The sequence below is a fragment of the Ruditapes philippinarum genome, unplaced genomic scaffold, assembly GCF_026571515.1.
Source record: "Ruditapes philippinarum isolate M1 unplaced genomic scaffold, ASM2657151v2 ctg1609_1_1_1_1, whole genome shotgun sequence".
Taxonomy (NCBI): Eukaryota; Metazoa; Mollusca; class Bivalvia; order Venerida; family Veneridae; genus Ruditapes; species Ruditapes philippinarum.
The window spans coordinates 47,920-71,781 of NW_026866144.1; the positions used below are offsets into that span (position 1 = coordinate 47,920).

Genomic DNA, 23,862 nt, shown 5'->3' on the forward strand with positions numbered 1-23,862 from the left:
TTACATTTCATGTCAATAAAGTGAGGTAATTAGAAATTTATTTTCTACAAAGTATAGGTCCAATTTTTCAATAAGAAATGAATGCATATATTTTAATGATACATATATATAATGTGGACAAATATTTGCAATACATATTTTACATATTCTTTGATGTTTTTTGCATAATTATATTCATATATTAGATTTCACTTAAGTGTGTTAACAATCTTAATTGCAACATACAGGATCTTTAACTCTTTCAAAGCGATTAGTAAAAGCAGTAGATAATATGTGGTAGTCCTACATTTACACCTTGAAATTGAAAAATTAGTCAAATCGTGTGTCCATAGGCGACTGGATAACTACTACCAATAATCAAATACATGTGTATAACAAATGTCTCACTCGTATAAAGCAAGTGAATTTTGAAGTTATATTTTGATAACCAGCTTGACAATTAATACATTAAACTGTATAAGACCTTTCGATATGAATAGTGACAGGTTAAGAACATTTTGCAAGAAAATTACGTTGTGAACAACCTGCATTCCTTCCAGTTCTTACGTGTTGAAATATATTATTTCCTCAAAATTTCTTTATATATATTTACATAATATCATATATTCATCAACTTATAATCCTTCACACTATATTATTCGTACATAAACTTACACATACTTGATGCTAGTTAAGCTAATCAAATAATTAAGTGGGATATTAATGGCAAAAGGGTCCTTACTGTGCTCCAATATTTCAAACTTATACATATGACAGGTGATGAATTATAGTGTATAATGTTATCTTAATGTTTGGGAATACCATTCATTGCTGTTTATATACAGCGAATATATTATTTCTGTATCAATCTAACTTTTCATTTGATTTGCTGGTAGTTTCGGGCATCTCAATTTCAACTTTGTTTTCATCTTCAGTGGCAAATCTATTACCATGCTGTGCTCCTACTAAATCTAAACACACAGCTAAAATGAATTGCAGCACACCGTAGCCAAGTGTCTGAAATAAAAACGTTTTTGGTCCAAAGTTCTCGTACAAGTACCCTATCAAACGCATGTGGCATATACCCCCGACAGATGCCCCAAATATTTGCAATGTCATTCCAAGACCTGTCAGTTCTATGTGATAATCAGTCCATGCAATACCCGTCGGCCAAATTGCGGCGGAGAAGAATGAAAAGAATTGTATTATAATCCACAGAGACAAAGAGTTGTCTCCGGCAAAAAACAATAGTAAACAAGACGAGATAGCCATGCCACTAGCTTCTAAAACGATTAATACTCGAATTGAAATACAACGTGATATAAATATAAAAACCAGTCTACCAGCAGAAAATGTTATCCAGTATGAAGTGTTAAGAATCGACGCAGCATCTTTGGTGAATCCTAACTGATCAATGGCGAAACTTCTGATAAAGCTACCAATCATACGGTCGCCCCCTCCGATATTTCCAAAATAAAAGAATAAGAGAAATAAAATGGATGATCCGTACCAAAATCGTCCGTTAGCACAAGTTGCCGGATTAATAATCTCTCTAAACGTCCTGTCTTCCTTTTCATTGTCTTTCTTAACTATTGTGGTCACTCCATCATTATATTCAGCAATTTTCCGAAATTTAGAATGTCGTATTTGATAATAGTAAAAAGCAATTGATACGGCTGCAACTATAGAAGCGGAAATGGCGTACGCGTATTCAATCTTTGAATCCTCCTTCTGAAAAGAGCTTTCTTCATTCTGCTTGGCATTATGGGTAGTGAGAGGTAGCATGCTTCCGCTTGTTGAATTGCTGTTTTTCGTCGTTGTGTTTGTATCCGAGGACTGTGTTTCTTTGTCTGCTAAAAACGGATTGGAATACAGTGGCACAATGAAGGAACCTATACCGTAGCCTAGATGTATCAACATTAGGTATGAAGTTGTTTTATCCTTCCAAATGTTAAATAAAATGCGGGTGCCAGCTGAAAAGTAAAATTGATTACAATTGATTATATACATACTGAATCATTATAATTTTGTTATAATGGCAAGGAACATCTAATTGCAGGAAATCAGGCAGTACAATAATAATTAGCAAGACTTTTGGAATCTTGTATGGCCAAACATAAACGCTTCTATAACTGGAGCCTCTGAGGGGTGGTTCAATTGCAAACTATCACGGCGATATTAACATATCATGTTTTTAAAACGATTTACACTATAACACTGTTCCTTTGACTTATTAAAATCAAAATGCTTGGGGAAAAAACACAGATTAAGGTGGGTTTCATTACATGTGTGCATATGTATTATACAATGATTTTCAGAGGAGTCTACTAACTATTGGGTCATTTTCCAACAAATAACTAAGCATAAATCATTACATACAAATAGTATATATTTAGTATTATTCCAATCTATATGTTTTGTTTCCTCTCTCCACTTACCAATATTGAGAAAGGACTCAACAAATCCACCAACAAAGCAAAAGTACCACATGTATGTGATGTTTGGGGACCAGGGAATAGCTACTGTCACACCAGCGGCAATGTCAAGGCCGAGGGCAATCATTAGGTGACAATATCCACTAAACTTATCCACGAAAAAACCAGCGAGAACGCTTCCTGGGAACCAACCAACACTTCTTCCGGAAACAGCCACAGCAACTTGCTCATAGTCTGTGTTCAGTTTTATCTTCAGGTCAATTAAGGTAGGTCCATATATTTCAACGTACGTTGACTGAAAATGTTAAAACAATTAATTAAGTTTCATAGGTAAAAAGAAGCAGAAAAATAACGACAGAAAGGAAGAAAAAAAAATCACAAAAGGCATATGAACAATTTAACTTAAAACGATAAATATGTGTTGTTTATTAACCATGTCATTAAAATTATTTTGATTCAATATCAAACGATTCCTGTCGGATGTTACATTACCTGATGTTTGTATTCTTTGAACGCGGATATGTTTCTTTTTATCCATGAGATAATAATTATATATTACATTTATTTTCATATTAATCATATTTTTCTATATAAAAATGTGGTATCTATAGGTCACCTAGTAAATTTAACGGTTATCACGGAGAGGCCGCTGTTTTTAAAAATGAACAAAGTGTGAGCATTAGAATATATTCGTTTTCAATAAACGTTTAGCACTAGCACATGCTATTTTATCAACTGTTTATAATCGCACTTTTATTCATAGCAAAAACAACTTTGTTTTATTTGATTTGTTTTTAATATGTGTAGATTGAATGCAGTTCATCACATGAAAATCTGTTATTTAATTAGACTCACTAGTGCTAGCCATGTAAGGAACAAAAAGCACGTCTCTACAACTTTGCTCAAAACACTTCTCTTGTTGCGTTCTTCTTCAACCACATCTTTAGCCTCTGCTTCCGTAATGTCTGGGGATGTCATTCTGCAATCATTAAAAAATGGATTTCCCTTAGGATAATCAATATATATTAATGATGAAACATTTGCAGCATTACGTGAGGTGTTAAAGAAATCCAAAGTTTGCTACCCTTGCCTAATCAGCTGATCGGATAACCTGAAATAATACAAGAGATTCGAGATTCCTGAAAAAGATTGGAATAAAAAACGCTGATTTTTTTTCTTTTTGTTATTGTTGTTTTTTTTTTTTAGATACGTTGTGCGTTGTATCTTAAATCTCTTTGAAGATCAAAAGGTCCAAAATTGTTTTCGAACGTAGCAGTTAATATCTATAAGAGACTTCAATTGCATTATATATCCAGCAAATTAATAAGGTTTTACTACAATGATGAATATGATGAAACAAATCTGACACAAGTTGTCATTTTACATACAATATATAAAACTCGCTCAAGGAAGACCTGTCACTGGCTTGTTTTCTTTTCTTATTTTCTAATGTTTATTAAAATTGATGTGATGCGAGACAAAACATGACATATTTTGTGCATACTTACCTTGCACTTTTAAGAAAAGAAAACATGTGTTTGTTCAACGTATATTCTTTTCTGCTTTTTTATTCATTTTACAGAAATTTTAAGTTTCTTCAATTAGAAAGTAGTTTGGTAGTACACTTATTCTTGAATGAAATAGGCAATTTCCTTGGATTTTCGGTGATATTCGTGGGGTCGATATATAGAACTTGCAAAACTATCATTCAAATAGGTAAATATTGTGTGTCTTTAGTTCAACAGGTTACACAATTTGCCGAACACAGCACATTGTATCAAAATAACGTTCATTGCATTAATATTTATTGCACTTAAATTTACGTTATTTATGTTAATTTTATGTTTACAACGACTACTTTATTTTTTTTTCTTATTTATTTTCTTTCCTATGTATTTTTATAACACTTTCATTCCCTATGAAGTGCATTGCTAACAAAAAGATGTCATGGAATGAAAAGGATAAACTTTGATTTACTGAAAAAGATTTGAAAATAATTTACAATCTCGACAATTTCACACCAACAAAATGACGTAATCTTGTTATCTCTTGATGCATATATATGTTGATATAACTTATTTGCATAAGTTAAAACCGCAACAAAATTTAAGACACGAAATACATACAGTTTAGTTTTTGGATTTAAGAAACGGAATCGTCGATAGAATAAAAGGTCACTTTACTTTGTTTCCTTCGTTCTAAAACCATGAATTCTTAGACGTTTTATTTAAATGTTGTATAGGTTATATTTTAAAATTCAAACCTTGTGTAAATTTTCCAAAACACGTAAAGTACAATATTGCAATATAAACATCATGCCGAAACAATAATTGTTTGTATATGTCATGTTTAATTTATGAAATATTGTTACTCATTAATGTTTTTGTTCTACATTCATTTGTTTCTAACAAATTGACCTAAATACCTTTTTCCGTTTGAATTTAGGACATACAGGTGTCTGTTAAATGTATGTTATAAATATTAATATATATGAGCTGCGTCACGACAAAACCAACATAATGGGTTTGCGACCAGCATGGATCCAGACCATATGATGACACAAGATGCCCTCACGAATGGCCCATCAGATCCGAATTTGAACATTGCTTTATTCGTGTGCCCATCTGGTGCCAATTTCGGGACAGTGTGACTCCTGTATTAGAAATAAATGACACAAAATGCTTTGTGATATTCAATTCATTAGTATATAATAAGATTCACATATTAGGTTAATGGTGAAAAATACAAAACATTCTAACAGCAGTGATTTTATAAGAGGCAATAGTCCTTTGATTTTGAGTAGAATTATCGCTAAAATTGCTGACTTTAGTAAGTAAAAAGCTAGCATAATTAAGTTTAGATATTTGGGAAATTTGAAACTGCATGAATTTAAAGAAAAACATATTGAGAAGAGGCCTTTAATTTATAAGCCTCTATTATATAAAGTGAAAAGCACGTGACAGAAAAGTTAATAAGTGATCACATTCATTCTGATTAAAAAATAAACACAGGTATCAGTACAATTTATATGCTTTGCATGAAATATAGATGTCAGCATAAATATTTCTCCATTACCTCTAAAACACAATGCTATCTTAGAATGTTGATTATTCAAAAAGAAAACCCTAAAGCAATAAGTCCAGACATGCTATAATGATTTATGTACCGAAATATGAATAGATCAAGAGCTCATGATTACAATTCTTTTGATCTTATATAATGGTGTATAATGGCTTCACTTGTGTAATGGTTTATTTGCTTGAAAGGAATTTTGGATCAAAGAAATGGAAGTTCTGCTCCATTTTAGAGATCAATTATAGCGACAAAAACTCTTATCTCCATAAATCAAGATCATTCTTCGGGTTAAATTATTTTTTTTAGATAAGTTAAGACTAATGAGTTGTGATAAAACTTAAAGTGTATCAAACATTTCAAAATCCAAAATCGTGAGTTGTTTTTTTATTTAAATAAAATTATCTTTACACTAGTCTGTCTCATTTTCTCATTTATAGTAGTTTTTTTTAACAATGTGTATTGTTATATGAGATTTCAGAGTACTTATAAGGCAAATGATATTTCACATTGCTCATATTTGTGTTAGAATAATGTACATTTGTATTTGATCATCATATACCATATCTATAGCATTTCTAATCATCAGTGTATATTGTATAAGCCCTTTTAGGAGAAACGTTTATTACATATAGCTCATGCATATATTTCTTATTTCCAGTGTCCATGCTGTTCGCTTACCAACCCTATTACAAGTAGAGAAACTCATAGCGAACAGCATTGATCCTGATCAGACTGCGCGGATGCGCAGGCTGGTCTGGATCCATGCTGGTCGCAAACCCATTATGTTTGTTTTGTCGTGACGCGGCTCAAATATATTAAGTTTCTCAGTTTCTCTACTTGTTATAGGGTTTGTACGCGAACAGCATGGATCCTGATCATACTGCGTGGATGCGCAGGCTGGTCTGGATCCATGCTGGTCGCAAACCCATTACGTTGGTTTTGTCGTGACGCGGCTCAAATATATTTTAAAAAACTGATTTTAAAGGCACATTATGCCTCAGAAGGGCAAAGCACGAGCTTTGATTACGTTAAACTAATGGTTTTAGAACATGTTAGATGATTTACACGTAAGAATAGAAGCGCTGAATGTGAAATCATTTGTCATTTAAGTAGCAAAATGTAAAAAAGTAACATTTTGACTTCTATACACAATACATGAGTCACTAAAACTGTATTGATTGCCAAATGGCAACAGACGCAAAAGATGGTTCAGGCAATTGGCAGTACAAAACAGTACAAAAAAAGTTTCAAAGTTTTTCAGAAATGACAAAAGAAGCATTCTGAGGCATGGTGGGCCTTTAAGTTATTTGCATAAATTATGTGTACCTGGTAAGGATGTGTGAGATTAATGTCTTGTTTCTTGTAGCATTCATTTAAGTGTCGAGTATGAAATTAAACTAATAAATCGTGATTGCAAACATTTGTGACATTTTCAAAAGAAAAATGATCGGCGCATACTCCTAAATAACTGTTCACTGATTCACAAGATGTGGTTTTGACCTCCTATTTTATGTTGAAAATGAAATTATTAAATGTAGAGTTTTATCTTTTCTTTTCGTTGTTTTGCTTAAGTTGAACGTTTAAATGTCAAGTAGTTTTGTTTGATTTCAAATGCATCATATTTTAGTTCATATATAACTTCAACATTTTAAGCATACATCATAAATTCATTATAATAGTTTACTTATGCAAGTGCACTCTGTCTTCATTCTTATCTAATCGTATAAGATACATTAAGAATATTGATAAAAAAATATTAATAGAATAAAAACAAAACATGGAGGAATTATTCTATCCTCATGGGTATGCTACGCACCAACGTATATGCATATAATTATGTTGATGATTAAATTCGTACGATGCAGTTATAAGAAATAAATACAATACACAAAACAAAACAATACAACACAGTTTGTCTTTCAAAAAAGAAAGTTCCGATAAAATCTTTCTTCCAATAGTTATTACAGCTAACACAAGCTTCTGAAAACTCGACATAAATCGTCATTTTTCGTCTCTTATGATATTTATTCTCTTATAACAATTATAAAGGCGTTTTCATAAATCATCAAGAACAATAATAGCACAAAAATATCAGATAAGGAAACTTAAGAAGCTAACCAACTTCAAAGGAACATTTTATTGATCAAATTTTAAAGAACAGAAAATTACACAAAGAAGGAAAAAAAACCGGTATTAAACTGCCAATAAACACTGGTTAGAGACTACATGTATATGTCCCTGGATAATATAGTTAACACATTTTTAAGACAACAATAATAACGCATTTTTATTGATATTATCCGTTCTTACAAAATTTTCTTTTCATAAAATGCTAAAAAATATTTAAAATACACTACCGCCACAGGTTTGATCCATTTTAGTTGACAAATCGGCTCTAATTAGTAAGCAGGGTAATGACGTCATCCTAAGTATAAAAGGAAAGAAATGGTTAAAATAATCGATAAAATGATGTAAATACAATACAATCCAGTCTGACAAGTAAGTTTTTATTGTTGAAAACTTGATAAAATAACTATTTTTCGTTTGATAATTTCTATATCGTAACAACAGTAGGGTGCGAAATCAAATAGCGCTATGTGAAAATCGGCCTCAGCCTTTGTGGTCAATTTCTAAGCATCAAAACACCAAACCGTGTTAAATTGTCGATAAACACCGATCAGACCGATATCATGAAATAAACTAAAATAAAAGATATAACAGTGTAAAATAATCCCCTCCATACTTCTATACAGTAACTGCATGTTTCGTCTCAACTTTTCAATGACCGTGAAAAACATTAATTAATTAATTAATTCATTCATTCATTATAGTGGTATGTATCTACAATTCCCAATTAATCAGAAGAAAAAAACACATTTGATATGAAGTAAACTGTGCAACTACCAAACAGTACTGATATTATGTTAACAAGGCCAATCAAGTTACGATGTACTTAAGTTTACATAAACATACCTAAATCTCTATTTCATAAATGGAAATCATTTTACAGTTGCTTGGGTAGGTTTATAATTAATCTTTATGGAACATCATTTTTCGTACTGATGCATTTTTGTTGACTTTTGTTTCACCCTATAACAGGTGCGTTATTTCTGTATGATTATCTAAGTCTTTTTTTGTCGACTTGATAGGTAAGGTAAGACTTATATTTCATTTTTAATATATTCTTAATATTTACTTACCACCAAACAAGGTAAACGTATATAATATTTGCAGAAGCTTAAAATACCGGCCCCGTTTTAGTATATGTCTTCGAATAATTTAGCCTTAACCTCTGAACGTTCAATTATCGCTTAAAATGTTTCACTTTTGTTGTTCCATTTGATGAATCAACTTCGTTGACCATGTGGTCTTGCGTGAAAATATCTTTTGTATAAAGAGTAGAACCATTTTCTTGAGAAAGTTGAAAAATGCTTAGTAATGTTTTTGTTTGAGTATGAATTTTTCTAGTTAGGACGCTTTACATTCTGCTACTGTTAGTGTTGCTGTTGTTGTTGGTGTGGTTGTTTAAAAACTAGATTTACAGTTCTTTATACTCATTTTAAATTTCATGTCAGCAATTTGCATAATAATCTCTTTGATTTTGATCGATGTTTAATTAATTATAGAAATTATAGCATATTACAAACATACTTACATATAAAGTCACATTTGCATGCTTGATGAAAAAGGAAAGGTCTTTACACTCAACTTTGTATACATGGATTGCTTTTTATTTCACAGACAACAAAATGGAAAAGGACAAAGACAGCCAAACAGACTCAAAGCCACAGAGGTCAACATGTGAAAAAGTTGTTGAGACTGGGTTTCTTGTAGCTACATGGCTTGCATTGGTATAGTATAAAATTTGTTTCCTGTAATCTTAAACATACACGTAATTATATCAAATCTTACAAATCATGCGCAGGTATATCATGACAGTATGCCTGGATGTTCTGCTAAACGGTGATGCTTGGTCATAATGATGCATATGAATTGTACGTACGACCATCAAGATTCCAACATTTCAATATCTTGATTTTTCTTTTTTCTTTTTTTTTCTTCTCCTTCTTCTTCTTCTACTACTACTTTTTCTTCCCCTCCTTCTTCTATTTCTTTTTCATCTTTTTTCTCGGTAGCAACACAATACAGTCGCTTTAAACTTTTTAAGGATGGCAAATATCATTTAATTTTCTTTTTATGCACATGGTACATACAGTAGTTGTAAAAACAACACGAACATGTGTTTACATAGATGCAATATCGGTTAGAGACAAGTGAACTCTTGATAGCCACTAAAAACACTATGTCGGACCGAGTCTCTATTACCAATGTCGTTTTTACTACATGTGTATTATGCTAAATGATTTGTTTTTCTAGGGTTTGTATCTTGAAATATTTGGTCCAACGCTGATTGACCTTAAAATCAAGCTCAACACAGACTATGAGAAGGTCGCCGTGGCAGTATCAGGTAGGAGTGTCGGAATGTTCCCTGGCTGCGTCTTTGGTGGATTTCTCGTCGACAAGTTTGGAAAATATTGTCATCTGATGTTGGCAGTTTGCTTGGAGATAGCGGCAGTTGTAACGGTTATAATCCCGTGGTCACCAAATGTGGAACTCCTTTGGTTCCTCTGTTTTGTGGGTGGATTTGTGGAGTCAGTTGTAAACATAGGTACGTTTTCTGAATATTACAAATAAGAAATAGAAAGTAAAAATAATATTTAGTTGTTTGAGATATCAGATAAACTTATAACTTGATCATTTGATACTGCAAAAATATATTCCTAATCTTAAATGGACCTAAGACCTGATAATTTAGATACTTTCAAATGTATCTTTTACGGCACATTATAAGCACCTTTTGTTATGTTGTTCCAAACTTCTTTTCAGATGACTTAATAAACCTGTTTTAACATTTAACATTACAATATTACCATAATCACAAACTGCATTTAATCTAAGTTGGTTCATTTGATATTTATGTTGAGGAAGCGCAATCATTTTACCTACTCTATGCCACAATTCTTTGTCCAAACCCACGTAACAGCTTATACTTATCTTCTGTTACAGCGGGTCAACGGCGTATCTTGACGCTTTGGCAAGAGAAAGCAGCGACACCAATGATCCTACTTCACTCTGGTTATGGATTCGGTTCCTTTCTAATCCCTCTTTATACAAACCCATTTCTAGCTGTTAAACGAGAGGATATAGAAAATACTACCCTGGCTAATGCTAATATAACATCAACAACTGCAGCCTATGTTATGCCAAATAGCACAGTACCGGAGTACATAAAAGAATCAAAGATTGAGTATTCGTACGCGATTTCAGCCGTATTAGTCGCTTTGCACTCGTTGTCATTTTATGTATTTCAAATACACGAAAGGCGCTACGAAACGTTTTGCAGTAATGGAATTGACAAGGTTGATACCAGTATTGAAAAACAAACGAAAGGGAAAGAGATAAAAGATCGAAATTTTACCCAGTTGATAAACCCTGCTACATGTGCAGGAGGTCGATTGTGGTATGGCATCCAGCTTTTTGCTCTTCTTTTCTTTTATTTTGCAAATGTCGGTGGCGGGGAGAGAGTTATAGCAGGGTTTGTCCGAAGCTTTTCAATTGACCAACTTAATTTTTCAAAAGACGATGGATCGTATGTCAACACATCTTTCTGGATAAGCTTCTTAGTGGGTCGAATCGGGTTTTCAATTGCTGCACGCTGGATTTCGGTGAGGATATTGGTTCTAGTACAGTCAGGGGGGTTAACTGTTGTTGCAATACTAATGACTATCTTCGCAAGGAATAGTGCGTTAGCTTACTGGATCTTAATACAACCTCTCGCAATCTGTCTAGCTCCACTTTGGCCGTCTGGTGTAGCTTGGGCAGACTTCCACTTAGAACTTACAGGAATTGGCATGATGACTCTTCTTCTGGGTGGGTCAGTCGGTGGTATTGGTCATCTACGACTTATTGGATATTTATACGAGCACGTTGCTTATTACACATTTCTGTATCAAGTACTAGGTTATGCAATTTTGTCGTTTGTGCTTGCCATTGTGCTAGATCTGATTGGATCCCAGCATGGAAGCAGATTCCAGTGGGACAATAATGAAAATGACAAAGAAGTCGTTGAAATGAAAACCGCTGAAGAAAAATACGTTGTTAAGTCAGAAGCACTTTAAAAACCCGAGCAATGTTTAAATTCATTTTAAATCATGGCGACACTACCTTTTAAAAAAGTAGTTGATTGCAAAAAAAAATGTCAGGCATGAACAAAGAGATAATTTAAATAGAAATTAAATTTATATTTATTAAGCGTCAATATTTTTATTATCATGACTAAAAGTTAAACATTAAATATTTAAGGAAAAATACACAATACTGTTGGCGTCATAGCATTACAATGCCCGATCATTTATTCCTCAAACATGTAACGGACCTAAGATGAAGGCTAAGGTCGGTTCAATGTTTGGACTGCTGACTGCGAGGACACTTTACTACTCTAAGGTCCAAAATAATGTATCCTAGTTCTTATCCTGCAATAGCACGAGAACAAAATTATATGATTTAAAAAACATACAAAAGTCTAAATAAATTATACTGATAACTTGTAAAATGCGCGTTCAAACTCCAAACAGTGTTTCGTGAAGAAAGGAGGACCACTGCGTAGGAGTTTGATGCGCGTTTTGTAAAATCTTCCTGGCTGTAAAACACCATAAAATTTTAGCGGTCAGATAATACATGAAAGTGCCCTCAGTCACTATAATTTTCTTTTGACAGCTGACGTCATCGTCAATAGTATATTATTTTAAGGCTCGCGGACTATTATATAGATATCAGAAGGAGCAATATTTATGTGAGGTATAACATAAAGTAATATTATAAAAATCAAAATTTAAATAGTACATGACTGTACATATTATCATAATTTTTAGGGTTACATATCTAGTAGTTTGGCATGAATTATATCTATGTGATTTTAAAAGTAAGTTCTTATTTTACTTGAACTTTCGTTCCTTATTAAATCAAGACTTCTTGTCTGAATAAACGTTGTCACCAAAAAAAAAAACTACAAAAAAAAACAAAATTGATAAAATATCAAAGATACTAGCTATGCTAATTTCTTTTTCTATAAATGACGTCGTCTTGGCTTTTGAATAACTTGAAGCTCAAGCAAACTATATTGTTTGCTCGTATTATTAAAATCAACTGATTTCTCTTTTTGACACGTTTCAATGAAATGCAAGTGTTATATTAACACATTGTCTTTGTAACTGTGTCGATGAAACAAAATGAGACTAATTTCATTCACTAAAGTCATACATAGGTTTATCTCCGGTCCCCGTTTTAGTTCATTTGTATGCTAGAACACTCGTTCACACTTGATAACAGTAGAAAAAAATGATTATGATTACCGCCGTGTTTGCAAGCATTTTTGTCCTCATGGTTTGAAACTTACTGAATCAAATATATATAAAAAAACATGAAGTCTGAAACTCAACTGGAATATATGACAGGTTAGTTATTTTAAACTTAACTTGCTGATTGTTTTCTATATGTAATTATTCATTGTTTATTACCAAACATGTTCAATTCCCTGAATGTTTAACGACTTAGTTTTAAGACTGTCAGTTTCTGTCTTAAAATCTACAACTGCCGATGGAATTTACACCACTAAAAATGACAGAATATGCCTTTACAAGCACTGACCAGTTTTGAACAGGCATAATAATCATCTTTCAGCTTCAAGATCAATACTTAACGGCTTTTCTAACTCCACACTTGTATTTTGGCTAATATCTCTTTCAAAAAATAAGATTTTACAAAAAAAATTTACACAATTTTAATTCATCATGTCATTTAATAAAAACATTAAAATAATAACGATCAAGTTCAATATCGATCAACCACACGTTTTTACCAGCAATACGCGTAAAATCAAAGGTCACATTTCTATAACCTTAATATTTGTTGTGTCCGCCCTGAGCTGTGATGACTGCAGTACATCTGGAACGCATTGAATTAATATAATTTAGAGATAAAACCCTATGGAATTGCATTCCATATCCTAATAAGAGCATTTTCTAGCTCCAGTAGAGGTCTTTGTCATGAGACTAGTGATTGTTTTGGGGTCCCGTCCAAACAACCGGGCAACCCGAAGTTAAAAATTGGATATTACTAACCTGGGTATTAATTCAATCGGTATTTAGACATCAACTACGTGTAAGTTTTATTATTTTGTAACGTAATAATAAAATATAAATAAGTTACCTGTCTATTAGAAACCCCACTTTGGACCATCCCAACCGCACATGCGCTTTCTTCTAGTGTCATTCGCCGCATCGTTTAATAAATTTAAATATTTCAATAATTTTATGATTTCCTGACATGTAAGTCAATACGCAATTTTGTAGATGTACAACTTTTGTATAAATGACAACATACAAAATGCACGGAATGCACGTGCATCTCGTAACAGACAGTTAGACTGGTTTGCGCTCAATTTTATACATGCCAAAATAATTATCAACCCGTTTTATGACGGTAGACGAAAAATGATTTAAATAGAAAAGATATTAAAAGATGAAAATGTGGAGTTAGAAAAGCCGTTAAGTGTATATAACATTTCCAACTTATTTCATACATAGTCAACTAATTGGTACTTCACAGCATCATGATAGCGACATGCTAAAACATAATTTTACTTCTTTTACAAATACATGGTTGTATGAAATAACAAACGGCAATAAAGAAGCAAAATTATCATGTTCTAATGAAATATATAACTTGTTATGAAGAAGTTTATTCAGTAAAAAAATAAAACAGCTTATTTTCTGATATAAGTATTGAAACCTCTTAGTTCCTTTATTAAGAGCAGAATTCGTTAGTGCTCAGTGATCGCGAGGCCTTAAAACTTCAAACTGGAATCGTTTACTCCGCATTAGGTATTCACTATGTACAAACTTGCAGATGACTGTTACGATGTTATTTCTAAACAGTATTTTATGTGCATATACTTTAAGTTCAACATACTTTTGCAGGTATAACAGAATAAATGACATGATACAAAAGGATAAACTGATCCCTCAAAATGTCTCACCTTTGAATTGACAAGTCACAGTTAATTCTTAAGCTTGCGCTCTACGGGTGGATCTTTTTAAAAGAAATCTTTAGTAAGAAACCTACGTTTTTTAACCAAAGGAGATTTTAATTATTCATTTACTACTGATCCCATTTTTAAACAGTTAGATAATTAATTTAAAAAAATACAAAAAAATAAAGATGAAAGGAATATCTTTACAGGTAATAAAAACAACCCTGATGATGTTCAAATAACACCACAGAAAACAACATGTGAAAAGGTCGTAGAAACAGTATTCCTTGTGGCAACATGGCTGGCACTCGTAAGCTTAATTAATCATCTCTATCTCTTTTCCATAATATTTTTCTTCTCTTTTCTTTTCATGTAAATATTCGTTATATTTTTCGTCTTGGTATCGGCTCTTCTCCTTGATAAAATCATAACATTGTTCTTCTCTTCTCCGTGATAAGATATAATCATAAAATTGTTCTTCCGATCTCCTTGATCTCTGTGGTATATTCATTATATTATTCTTGCCTTTTTTCTCCTTAATATAATTATATTCTTCCCTTATCCTTGATAAAATTGTATTGTTTTCCTTCTCTGTGATATAATCATCATATTGTTCTTTCCGTCTCTTTCTTGATAAAATTAAATTATTATTCCCATCTTTTCTCCATAATATAATCATTAAATTGTTGCATTGAATTCGCCTTGATATAATTATATTGTTCTTCCCTTCTCTTTTCCGATATATTATCATTCAATCAGTAGTATCGAATCATGTACATTTGTTTTAAAAATGTTACTTGAATGAGTATAAATATTAACATTTTGAACAATTATATTTTGTTCCAGAACAGTTTATGATCTGCTATATATAGATATGCAATATCTTATCATGTATCTTAATATATTTACCAATGCCATCAACATGTAATTATTCAGTGGTTTGTTTCAATATATGATACAAACTTTGACTAAGGTCTACCGTAAAATTATTTTTCGAGTATCAAGTAACTTAGAAAGAATACTGGAAAAACAAATATTTGAACTGTTTTATTTTAAAATGTTTAAACATTCCCGAAAGTTTAAACATACATATTCATATTCGAAAGCTGTCATTGGAAGCAAAGCAAAATATAAAAGAACAAAGCAACGAAAACCGTTGATTGACACCTAAAAGCACATTTATGAAACATTGCATGAAAGGTTTGACCGAGTCTGTTTATATTAATGAACAGCAATGGCTGGTGTCATCTACTGACAATGCCAACAAACGCTATATTTAGCAGAATTAAGCATATAAACAGAAAATGGTTCAATTTCAACTGATAATTTGAAAAATTCGGTAAATGTGTGAGAGAGACATACAAATTATTTTGGCTAAAATATGAACATTTCCATCAATAAAATATTGTTTCCATTTTAGGGCTTATATCTGGAGATATTTGGTCCAACACTGATTGATCTTAAGATAAAACTAAACACTGGTTACGAGGATATTGCCGTAGCGGTATCTGGTAGGAGTTTTGGACTGTTCCCTGGCTGCGTCATCGGTGGTTATTTGGTCGACAAATTCGGCAAATACTGTCATCTAATGCTGGCTGTTTGTTTGGACTTCGCGGCAATAGCAACTGCCATCATTCCCTGGTCACAAAATGTGGAGCTTCTGTGGTTTCTGTGTTTTGTTGGTGGTTTTATGGAGTCTGTTATTAACATAGGTATAAAAAATATCTCTGGCACGGGAAATTATTCAATCTAAAAAAGAAAAGGGTTGAGAATCACCATAGATTTTTTTTCTAACTACAGTTTACACTATATTCGAATCTTCATATTTATACATATTGTAGTTTTTAATATCTTATTACATGTACCTGTTTTACAACGATAATTAAACAACAACAAAACAGTGCATGAAAACGTTTGAATACTACATTAAGTTAAAAACCGAATCTTGATTTTTGAACTGACTTCAATATATTCAAGAAATATTTTATTATTGCAGCTGGACAACGACTTATCCTGAAACTTTGGCAAGAAAAGGCAGCAACTCCAATGATACTCCTTCATTCAGGATATGGCTTCGGATCATTTATCATTCCTCTATATGCCAATCCATTTCTGGCTGTTAAACAAGAAGGTCAAATAAATTCCGCTTTCCAGCATTCGAATTCTACGTATTTGACAACTCCATCAGAATTGGTTTTGAATACCACTTTAACAAAATACGCAAAGGGATCAAGGATAGAATATACTTACGCAATATCTGCGATATTGGTTGCACTGCATTCCCTTTCTTTTTATGTATATCAAGTGCGTGAACATCGATATCAAGTCGGAAAAACTGGTACCGAGGAAGCACAATCTCCAACTCTCAAAAAGAATATTGACCCAGATCGCTCATTTCTCCAAATGATAAATCCAGGCACTTGCGCTGGTGGGCGTATGTGGTATGGCGTTCAAGTATTTGCTTTACTATTTATATGTTTTGCAAATGCCAATGGTGGAGAGAGACTTTTAGGAGGCTTTATCCGTAGTTTTTCTGTTGATCAACTTGGATTCTCGAACAGCGACGCTTCTTTTATCAACACGACTTTCTGGATTAGTTTTGCAGTTGGTAGGATTTCTTTCTCAATCGCTGCAAAATGGATAACAGTACGTATTTTGGTTCTTATTCAAACAGGTGGATTGACTATTACATCAATACTATTGGCGATCTTTGCAAAAGACAATTCGACATCCTATTGGGTATTGGTACAGTGTCTGGGTTTATTCGAAGCCCCACTGTGGCCAACTTTTGTAGCGTGGACGGACTATCATCTTGAGCTTACTGGAATGGGAATGATGGTGATCCTTCTTGGCGGATCAGTAGGTGGTATAGGTCATCAAAGTCTTATTGGTTATTTGTACGAACACTTCGGCCCACAAATGTTTCTTTACCAGCTCCTTGGATATGCAATACTTGCTTTTCTATTAGCGGTTTTCTTAGACATAATTGGTGCTCAACATGGCAGTAGGTTTTCCTGGGATAATGCAGTTGAAATGGTTCGTGCGGATCAAGTACTGCTTGATAATGCAAATGAGAACAATGAGACTAGATTCGATAAAGACAAAAGCTGTGAAGTATCTAAAGTCAAAGTTTAAAACTAATTCATGATAATGTGTTAGGTAATTATTATTTCTATGTTTACCATTATTCTTTGTTTCATTCCAACTACTATTCAGACATGTTACACAAATGAGGTTTGCGAGTCTTTAGTTTCGTGGCTATTAATATTACAAATGTAACTCGTTATTTATAAAGTGATACATAAACATTAAACGCATTATATTTGGATGAGAGATGATGCCCTTCCATTTTTTCTCTCATATCATGAACTTTCTCAATCTTCAACCATCTTTATTTTTCACAATATCAGTATAATATTTGCAAAGGATGTTCCGCAATATGTGTTTGATTATTGACAACCAATAAACGTGATGTAAATACACAGTACATATTACGCGAGGTATGTCACTTTTGTACTAATTTTTGTATCATAGTTGATAAATATTTCAGCTCGAATGAAATAGTTTCCGTACAAATGTTTTCCAACGAAACAATCCGAACATCTAGGCTTATATTAGTAATAACCTCGGACTTAATACGGATTGAAGGTAGTACTACCACGTGGTTTTAGATATGTAAGCAAAAACACAGGGTGTAATATTTGACAACGTATAACAAATGTATATGTTTGGCATCCAAAGAACAAAAGTCTATAAAAAATGGAAAGACCTAAAATTATTGTTGAAAAGCATAAACAATTAAACAATTTAAAATGCTTACTGATGTACAATTAAAACCAAATCAGAATAAATGTCAACAGATAGACACTCTGTACTTTCGGTTTCTACAACCATTATATTAAATATATAAATAATGTACTGTTTACTGTTATATCTGTACATTTACTTAATTTAGGTTGACTTTTACTCGATATATTGGTATAAATTAAGTATTCAACTCCCAGCATTAAATTACTATTATTTGTAATCATGTTTAATTAGACCGAAATACCGTATCCGTTCTGTGTATTCTTTCTAATGTGTTCGAGGTCTGACGCTGAGAATATGCGATTTGCGAAACAATATTACCGTGAATGATGTTGTACTTTTCAGTGTAATTATATCAACTTTGGCGTCATTCCTCTCAATATATCTTTGTGTTCAGAATTTACATTTTAAATCCTATCGCATGGGAAAAAAACTATGATTACAACAAAATATATTCAGTGAAAATAATTGGATGTATAAGAAATCGGTACACCGTGGGAAATATCATGATTGAACGTCGATATGTTAATGTTCCTTCACTAGTGTAAACACAATTTTAATGTCTTCGTGATTGTTTATGTTACTATATGTATGACCTTTAATGTGTTGTACCAGTATATTAGGGAAAGCTACATTAATAATACATAATTAGCATCCTGAACAAGCATGCAGTCTTTTGAAAAACGACTTTTAAGAACTTGTAAACTATTCTGCCCCAACCATTCTTTTAATTTTATTTTTCAAAGGCTTTTTAATTGTTGGTGTACTTTATTATTTCTAGCAATTACCTAAACTATATTTTTGTTGCGTTTTGGCAATAAGTATATTTATAGTTATTTAATGACTATGCTGATTGCCGGTGGCCTTGTGTTGCCTGGTTGAGATGGGGATGCGTCCATTGAATACCGCCCTTCCTTGTTGATCTTGGTTTTATTTTTGTACAAATACTACTGTGAATGTATTTTGCTACCTTTATGACATATCATTTTACATTTAATGCTACCTTCTTCACATAACAAACACTCAGCCTCTATAAGTCATTATTTTAACTTGATAAAACTCGTTTTTTTCTCTTTCTAAATAAGTAAATTTATTCGTTTCTGATGCCTACAGTGCCTTAAATGTCCATGTAAATACTGTTTTTTCTGAAACAAAAAGAAAGACTTTCTTCATGAGACAGTCGATACAGTTTTTCCCTGTCGAACATCGCCAATGATCGGATATATCATATCCCTAGTTAATTATGATATACATGTTGTATTCTTATATCTGGCAAAAACAAAGATACATTGAGGTTTTCCTAACAGACTGAAGTTATAACAGTTTCTCACTTGCTGAATGAAATACATTAATAATCTTTTACATCCCTTGTAATCGGCTGTTATGAATCGTAACTGGGAGGATCATCTACTGTTTTGTTGTCTTTTGTACTTTCAGATGCATCATAACCTTTGTTATCCTCTTCCAATTTCTCAGCTATCCATTCATTCTTTATTTCTATATCTTTTGTGTCATCGGTATCATCTTTGTTAAACCTGCTGCCATGTTGCGCTCCAACTACATCCATTAAAACGGCAAGAACAAATACCGAGATACCATACCCTAGTAAGGTGTAAAGAAACATTTTTGGGCCGTAATTGTCATACAAGAATCCTATCAACTTCATGTAGATAATTCCACCAATAGATCCGCCAAGTAAGAGAACTGTAATAGCAATTCCAGTGACTTCTATGTGGAAATTTGCCCAGGCTATTCCTGACGGGAAGAGTGGGGCAACGAAGACAGCTAGTATTGGCATAATTACCCACAAAGCTAGTGGTCCTGAAGTTCCTAGGAATACCAAAGCAATAGAAGAAGCAAGACATCCACCTGTTTCTATCAAAATTAGAATTCTGATTGGAATCCACTTTGCCAAGATGAATCCTAAAACCCGTCCGCATGTAAATGCTATCCAAAATACAGTATTTATATAGGAACCATCGTCAGTTGTGAAGTGGTGGTAGTCAATCGAAAATGCGCGTATAAATTTACCTGCGATTCTCTCCCCGCCAGTCAGTTGCATGAAATAGAGAAACACGAGCGCAAAATTTCCACCCCATATAGAAAACGTCCACCAGCACAAGTAGCAGGATTAAACATTTCCCTAAAGGATAAAGTCCTGGTATTCGATTTTTCTTTCTCTGTCCCGTTGTCCATTTCTTTCTTCAAAAGCTTCCGTTGCTTTGAACCTAAAAAGTGATACGTGTAAAACACAACTGATACCACGATTGTTATCAAACCTGCAATTGCGTAGCCGTATTCGATTTTTGAAGTCTCAGCCAAATATTTTTTCTCTGTTGTCGTTGTTGATCCCGGTGTTGTCGTGAAATTTAATCTACAGTGAGAATCACATGATACGTTTCCGGTTGTTACATTATTTTCGTCTGGTGCAAGTTTTGCAAGGAAAGGATTCGCAATTAATGGAATTATAAAAGATCCAATGCCAAAACCACCATGTAGAATATGAAGAGGTGAAGCCGAGTTTTCTTTCCACATATTAATTATCAGTTTCTGGCCAGCTGTAATTAAAAGACGTGCATAGGTTTAAATATAAGCAATGATACAAATAAAGCATATGTGGTAAATATATGTACATGTGCTTTCAAAATAGAATACAGTGTTAATATGTATTGGGTTTTAAAATTGATTTAAAAAGTGTCTTGCAATTCCATATATGGACCTATGTTCAATTAGTTGTTTTTAAACCAACAAGCATTGACGTACTATGACAGACATTCGCGACAAGTTGATTTACCTTTTGTTCCCTTATTTTTCCGAAACAAATAAAGACTAGCGTAATGCCTCTAGACGAGCTAAAAATATTTCATGAAAATCAAACTTGAGACTAAAAACATGTAAAATGATACAAGTAATAATTTACATGTTACAATAAATATTTCTTCTTTGTACGATAACTTTACTGCATGATAAATCAGTACGGCTATTTTTGCATATTTTGACATTCTTTTTGTAATTTACGTAGTTTTAAAATGCTGAGTGCAATGTTTAAATTACTTTCTTTGTTCACTTCACAATATTTTACTTTAAATATATTTTCATACATTTTCATGAAAATTAGCATAAATATATAGTATATAAATAGTACACGCATTAAGTACATTACGCCGATGTCATAAGGGGTAAACAAAAATATAAATATCTCCTAGATATCATAAGAAACCTGTAGCTTACCTATATTTATAACGCCTTCAAAAGTTCCCCCACAAACACTTACAAAGAATATCAGTTCTGTTGAAGGTACCCATGGAACTGAGGCTGCTGACACTGCCATTAAATCAAGACAAACGGCTACCATGAGGTCACAGTACAAGCCAAACTTGTCGACGAGCACACCACCTATGGCAGATCCTATGAAGAATCCAGCGCTACGTCCAGACACAGCGGTGGAAATAGATTCGTAGTCGGCTTTGATTCGAATCTTTAGGTCTATAAGTGTAGGTCCAGTGATTTCCAAGCACATGCCCTACAGCAAATTAATGTGATAGATTACAACAAGAATATAATTAATGAAAATATACGGATGTATAAAACTTACTGATTTCCTTACACTGTGGCAAATAACATGATTGAACATTGATGCACATACGAAAAGAAATGAAAAATAAAATGTTATAATCCGTGATGCAGTACATATAAGACACGTGGAAAATAAGATTTTATATTCTATGCTGTCGATTTGAATGTTCTAGGTGGACAGGATATTCTACTGTACACGCCAAAGTTAAATATGTTGAATATTTAAACTATATTTGGCATAATACATAACTTCTGTTTTTCTAAATCATTCACGACAAACTCTCTTCATTGTAAATTTAGTGATTTATATAAAATTGATAGAGACGGGTACAAACCAAAAAGATTCATAAAACATCTTATAGTTTTCATACTCACAATACATGACCAGACGACTACAAGCAAGGTCGTCTTCACCACTTTCTGCAATGTCGTCAGTTCTTTTGGACGCATAGAGGAATCCATCTTTTTAAAAAGTATTCAAAAGATCTTATCAATTAAGATTTATGTCCTTCAAAATATTCATTCAAATATGTGCATTTCTTTATTTTAATACGTCTTTAATTACTCAAGTGAAGATTAACAGTAACGTTTAAGTTAACATTTTTGCATTTCTGAACAACCGAGGCTACTAGTAAGGCCAAATATTGTTGATTTTTGGTCCTGTAACATTTGACATTGAATCAAGCGCAGTGTGATCATCCCCCGGATTGGACTGGGAAATTAGCAATGGTGATCAATTAAGAATTATTAAATACATGTATACTTATAAAGATACTGGCACTATATTACGGTATATTTTCAAGAAAATGTTTCAGAAAACCTTGGAGAAGTTATGGATTTTTTCGCGAAAATTATTGAGGATTTTATGTTAACTTAAGAAGGAAAAAAATTATCATGAAAACTAGTAATTATTCATAACGCTAACTATCGATATTTAATAGTTTAGCACAAATTGCTTGAAATAACATTATAACATAAACGAAGGTTTGTTTATATAATATTTGACTGCGTTTGACCTATGTCTCGGCCTAAATTGATATAGATATATATACAGTCCTCAATAGTGAGGTGAGTATTAGGTCGTGCGATTATGAACTATGCGCTTAAAGCAGTTAAAGCAGGATGCCTCCAGATGCATGCTAATAATTTTGGCAATTTTGAAAATGTAGTACATTTTAGTATTTAAAAGTTAGATATTATGAAAGTAGCAAAATAGGTAATTTATTTATTGTATTGCAAACGGTGCTTACAATCCACGTAAATAAAAAAGGGTTAAAATATACAAACTAGTCCTTACTGCATAAGTCACGAAGTAGAAATATGGTGATAAAAATAGATATGCTATCCCGTGTGGAGGAAATAAAAGTACATGTATTTATCATTAATCGCATATAATATGTGAATTATTACTTGAATCTTGAATATTTTTACTTTTCTTCAAATTTTAGTACACTTTTCTCAAGTTTGATTTTCTTGAAATATTTTGGTACACCTGTGGGCATGCTGCTTTCAATTGATATTATGTCAATCGTATAATAATATGGAAGACAAAGATGCAATTAAACCCCTCTACCGGTAAATATTTGAATAATGAATAGATGTTGTGCGCTTGTTGGTCCGTCTAGCTCATACAAAGAAATCAGAAGAATGAAACGATTAAAGTACATTTGTATATAACCACAGTGTAATTTCAAAAAAATATTAAACAAATACAAAAGGAATGAAACATTTTACGTGAGTGTGTATATCTTTTTTATACTTGCTCTCAAAATTCTTCCCATCCGATTGAAGTGCAAACCACTGCTTAGAGTATTTAAAACCCCAGTCTTTGAGATATTTTGACATTACGGATGGGGGAAAAACAACCTTTGAGTTGGTTAAAGTTAATTGCATAAATGG

At 32.6% G+C, this 23,862-nt stretch overlaps 4 protein-coding genes across 6 annotated transcripts; 2 read left to right on the forward strand and 2 right to left on the reverse strand.

Moving 5' to 3' along the window:
• Window positions 1-385: 385 nt before the first annotated feature.
• On the reverse strand, window positions 386-8,233 carry LOC132731466 (sodium-dependent glucose transporter 1A-like). 2 transcript variants are annotated; one of them, XM_060717656.1, is made up of 4 exons: window positions 7,847-8,233; window positions 3,270-3,393; window positions 2,418-2,709; window positions 386-1,952 (listed from the first exon to the last, which is right to left on the reverse strand). In XM_060717656.1, the coding sequence occupies exons 2-4, from the start codon at window positions 3,390-3,392 to the stop codon at window positions 844-846; spliced, it is 1,524 nt and encodes a 507-aa protein (XP_060573639.1). In that variant the 5' UTR covers window position 3,393; window positions 7,847-8,233; the 3' UTR covers window positions 386-843. The 2 variants fall into 2 exon arrangements, with proteins under 2 accessions (XP_060573639.1, XP_060573640.1); XM_060717657.1 differs by lacking the exon at window positions 7,847-8,233 and adding an exon at window positions 4,678-5,078.
• On the forward strand, window positions 4,441-11,871 carry LOC132731467 (sodium-dependent glucose transporter 1A-like). Of its 2 annotated transcripts, none has more exons than XM_060717659.1 (4): window positions 4,441-4,587; window positions 9,231-9,340; window positions 9,867-10,158; window positions 10,557-11,870. In XM_060717659.1, the coding sequence occupies exons 2-4, from the start codon at window positions 9,239-9,241 to the stop codon at window positions 11,666-11,668; spliced, it is 1,506 nt and encodes a 501-aa protein (XP_060573642.1). In that variant the 5' UTR covers window positions 4,441-4,587; window positions 9,231-9,238; the 3' UTR covers window positions 11,669-11,870. The 2 variants fall into 2 exon arrangements, with proteins under 2 accessions (XP_060573642.1, XP_060573643.1); XM_060717660.1 differs by lacking the exon at window positions 4,441-4,587 and adding an exon at window positions 8,564-8,643 and having other exon boundaries at window positions 10,557-11,871.
• A 678-nt stretch (window positions 11,872-12,549) lies between these two features.
• LOC132731465 (sodium-dependent glucose transporter 1A-like) lies at window positions 12,550-18,463 on the forward strand. The gene is made up of 4 exons (XM_060717655.1): window positions 12,550-13,003; window positions 14,790-14,890; window positions 16,001-16,292; window positions 16,577-18,463. The coding sequence occupies exons 1-4, from the start codon at window positions 12,970-12,972 to the stop codon at window positions 17,713-17,715; spliced, it is 1,566 nt and encodes a 521-aa protein (XP_060573638.1). The 5' UTR covers window positions 12,550-12,969; the 3' UTR covers window positions 17,716-18,463.
• A 1,976-nt stretch (window positions 18,464-20,439) lies between these two features.
• LOC132731468 (sodium-dependent glucose transporter 1-like) lies at window positions 20,440-22,574 on the reverse strand. The gene is made up of 3 exons (XM_060717661.1): window positions 22,339-22,574; window positions 21,619-21,910; window positions 20,440-20,945 (listed from the first exon to the last, which is right to left on the reverse strand). The coding sequence occupies exons 1-3, from the start codon at window positions 22,423-22,425 to the stop codon at window positions 20,440-20,442; spliced, it is 885 nt and encodes a 294-aa protein (XP_060573644.1). The 5' UTR covers window positions 22,426-22,574.
• Between the last annotated feature and the right edge of the window lie 1,288 nt (window positions 22,575-23,862).

What these genes read in the sequence shown, in the direction of transcription:
- LOC132731467 (XM_060717659.1), top strand. Translation starts at nt 9,239, where the DNA reads ATGGAAAAGGACAAAGACAGCCAAACAGACTCAAAGCCACAGAGGTCA. An exon ending in TAGCTACATGGCTTGCATTG is followed by an intron (nt 9,341 to 9,866) that starts GTATAGTATAAA and finishes TTGTTTTTCTAG; the next exon opens with GGTTTGTATCTTGAAATATT. An exon ending in GGAGTCAGTTGTAAACATAG is followed by an intron (nt 10,159 to 10,556) that starts GTACGTTTTCTG and finishes CTTCTGTTACAG; the next exon opens with CGGGTCAACGGCGTATCTTG.
- LOC132731465 (XM_060717655.1), top strand. Translation starts at nt 12,970, where the DNA reads ATGAAGTCTGAAACTCAACTGGAATATATGACAG. An exon ending in TCAACTGGAATATATGACAG is followed by an intron (nt 13,004 to 14,789) that starts GTTAGTTATTTT and finishes ATATCTTTACAG; the next exon opens with GTAATAAAAACAACCCTGAT. An exon ending in TGGCAACATGGCTGGCACTC is followed by an intron (nt 14,891 to 16,000) that starts GTAAGCTTAATT and finishes TTTCCATTTTAG; the next exon opens with GGCTTATATCTGGAGATATT.
- LOC132731468 (XM_060717661.1), bottom strand. Translation starts at nt 22,425, where the DNA reads ATGGATTCCTCTATGCGTCCAAAAGAACTGACGACATTGCAGAAAGTG. An exon ending in TAGTCGTCTGGTCATGTATT is followed by an intron (nt 21,911 to 22,338) that starts GTGAGTATGAAA and finishes AATTTGCTGTAG; the next exon opens with GGCATGTGCTTGGAAATCAC. An exon ending in TGAAGGCGTTATAAATATAG is followed by an intron (nt 20,946 to 21,618) that starts GTAAGCTACAGG and finishes TTTTAATTACAG; the next exon opens with CTGGCCAGAAACTGATAATT.
- LOC132731466 (XM_060717656.1), bottom strand. Translation starts at nt 3,392, where the DNA reads ATGACATCCCCAGACATTACGGAAGCAGAGGCTAAAGATGTGGTTGAA. An exon ending in TCCTTACATGGCTAGCACTA is followed by an intron (nt 2,710 to 3,269) that starts GTGAGTCTAATT and finishes TAACATTTTCAG; the next exon opens with TCAACGTACGTTGAAATATA. An exon ending in TGAGTCCTTTCTCAATATTG is followed by an intron (nt 1,953 to 2,417) that starts GTAAGTGGAGAG and finishes TTTACTTTTCAG; the next exon opens with CTGGCACCCGCATTTTATTT.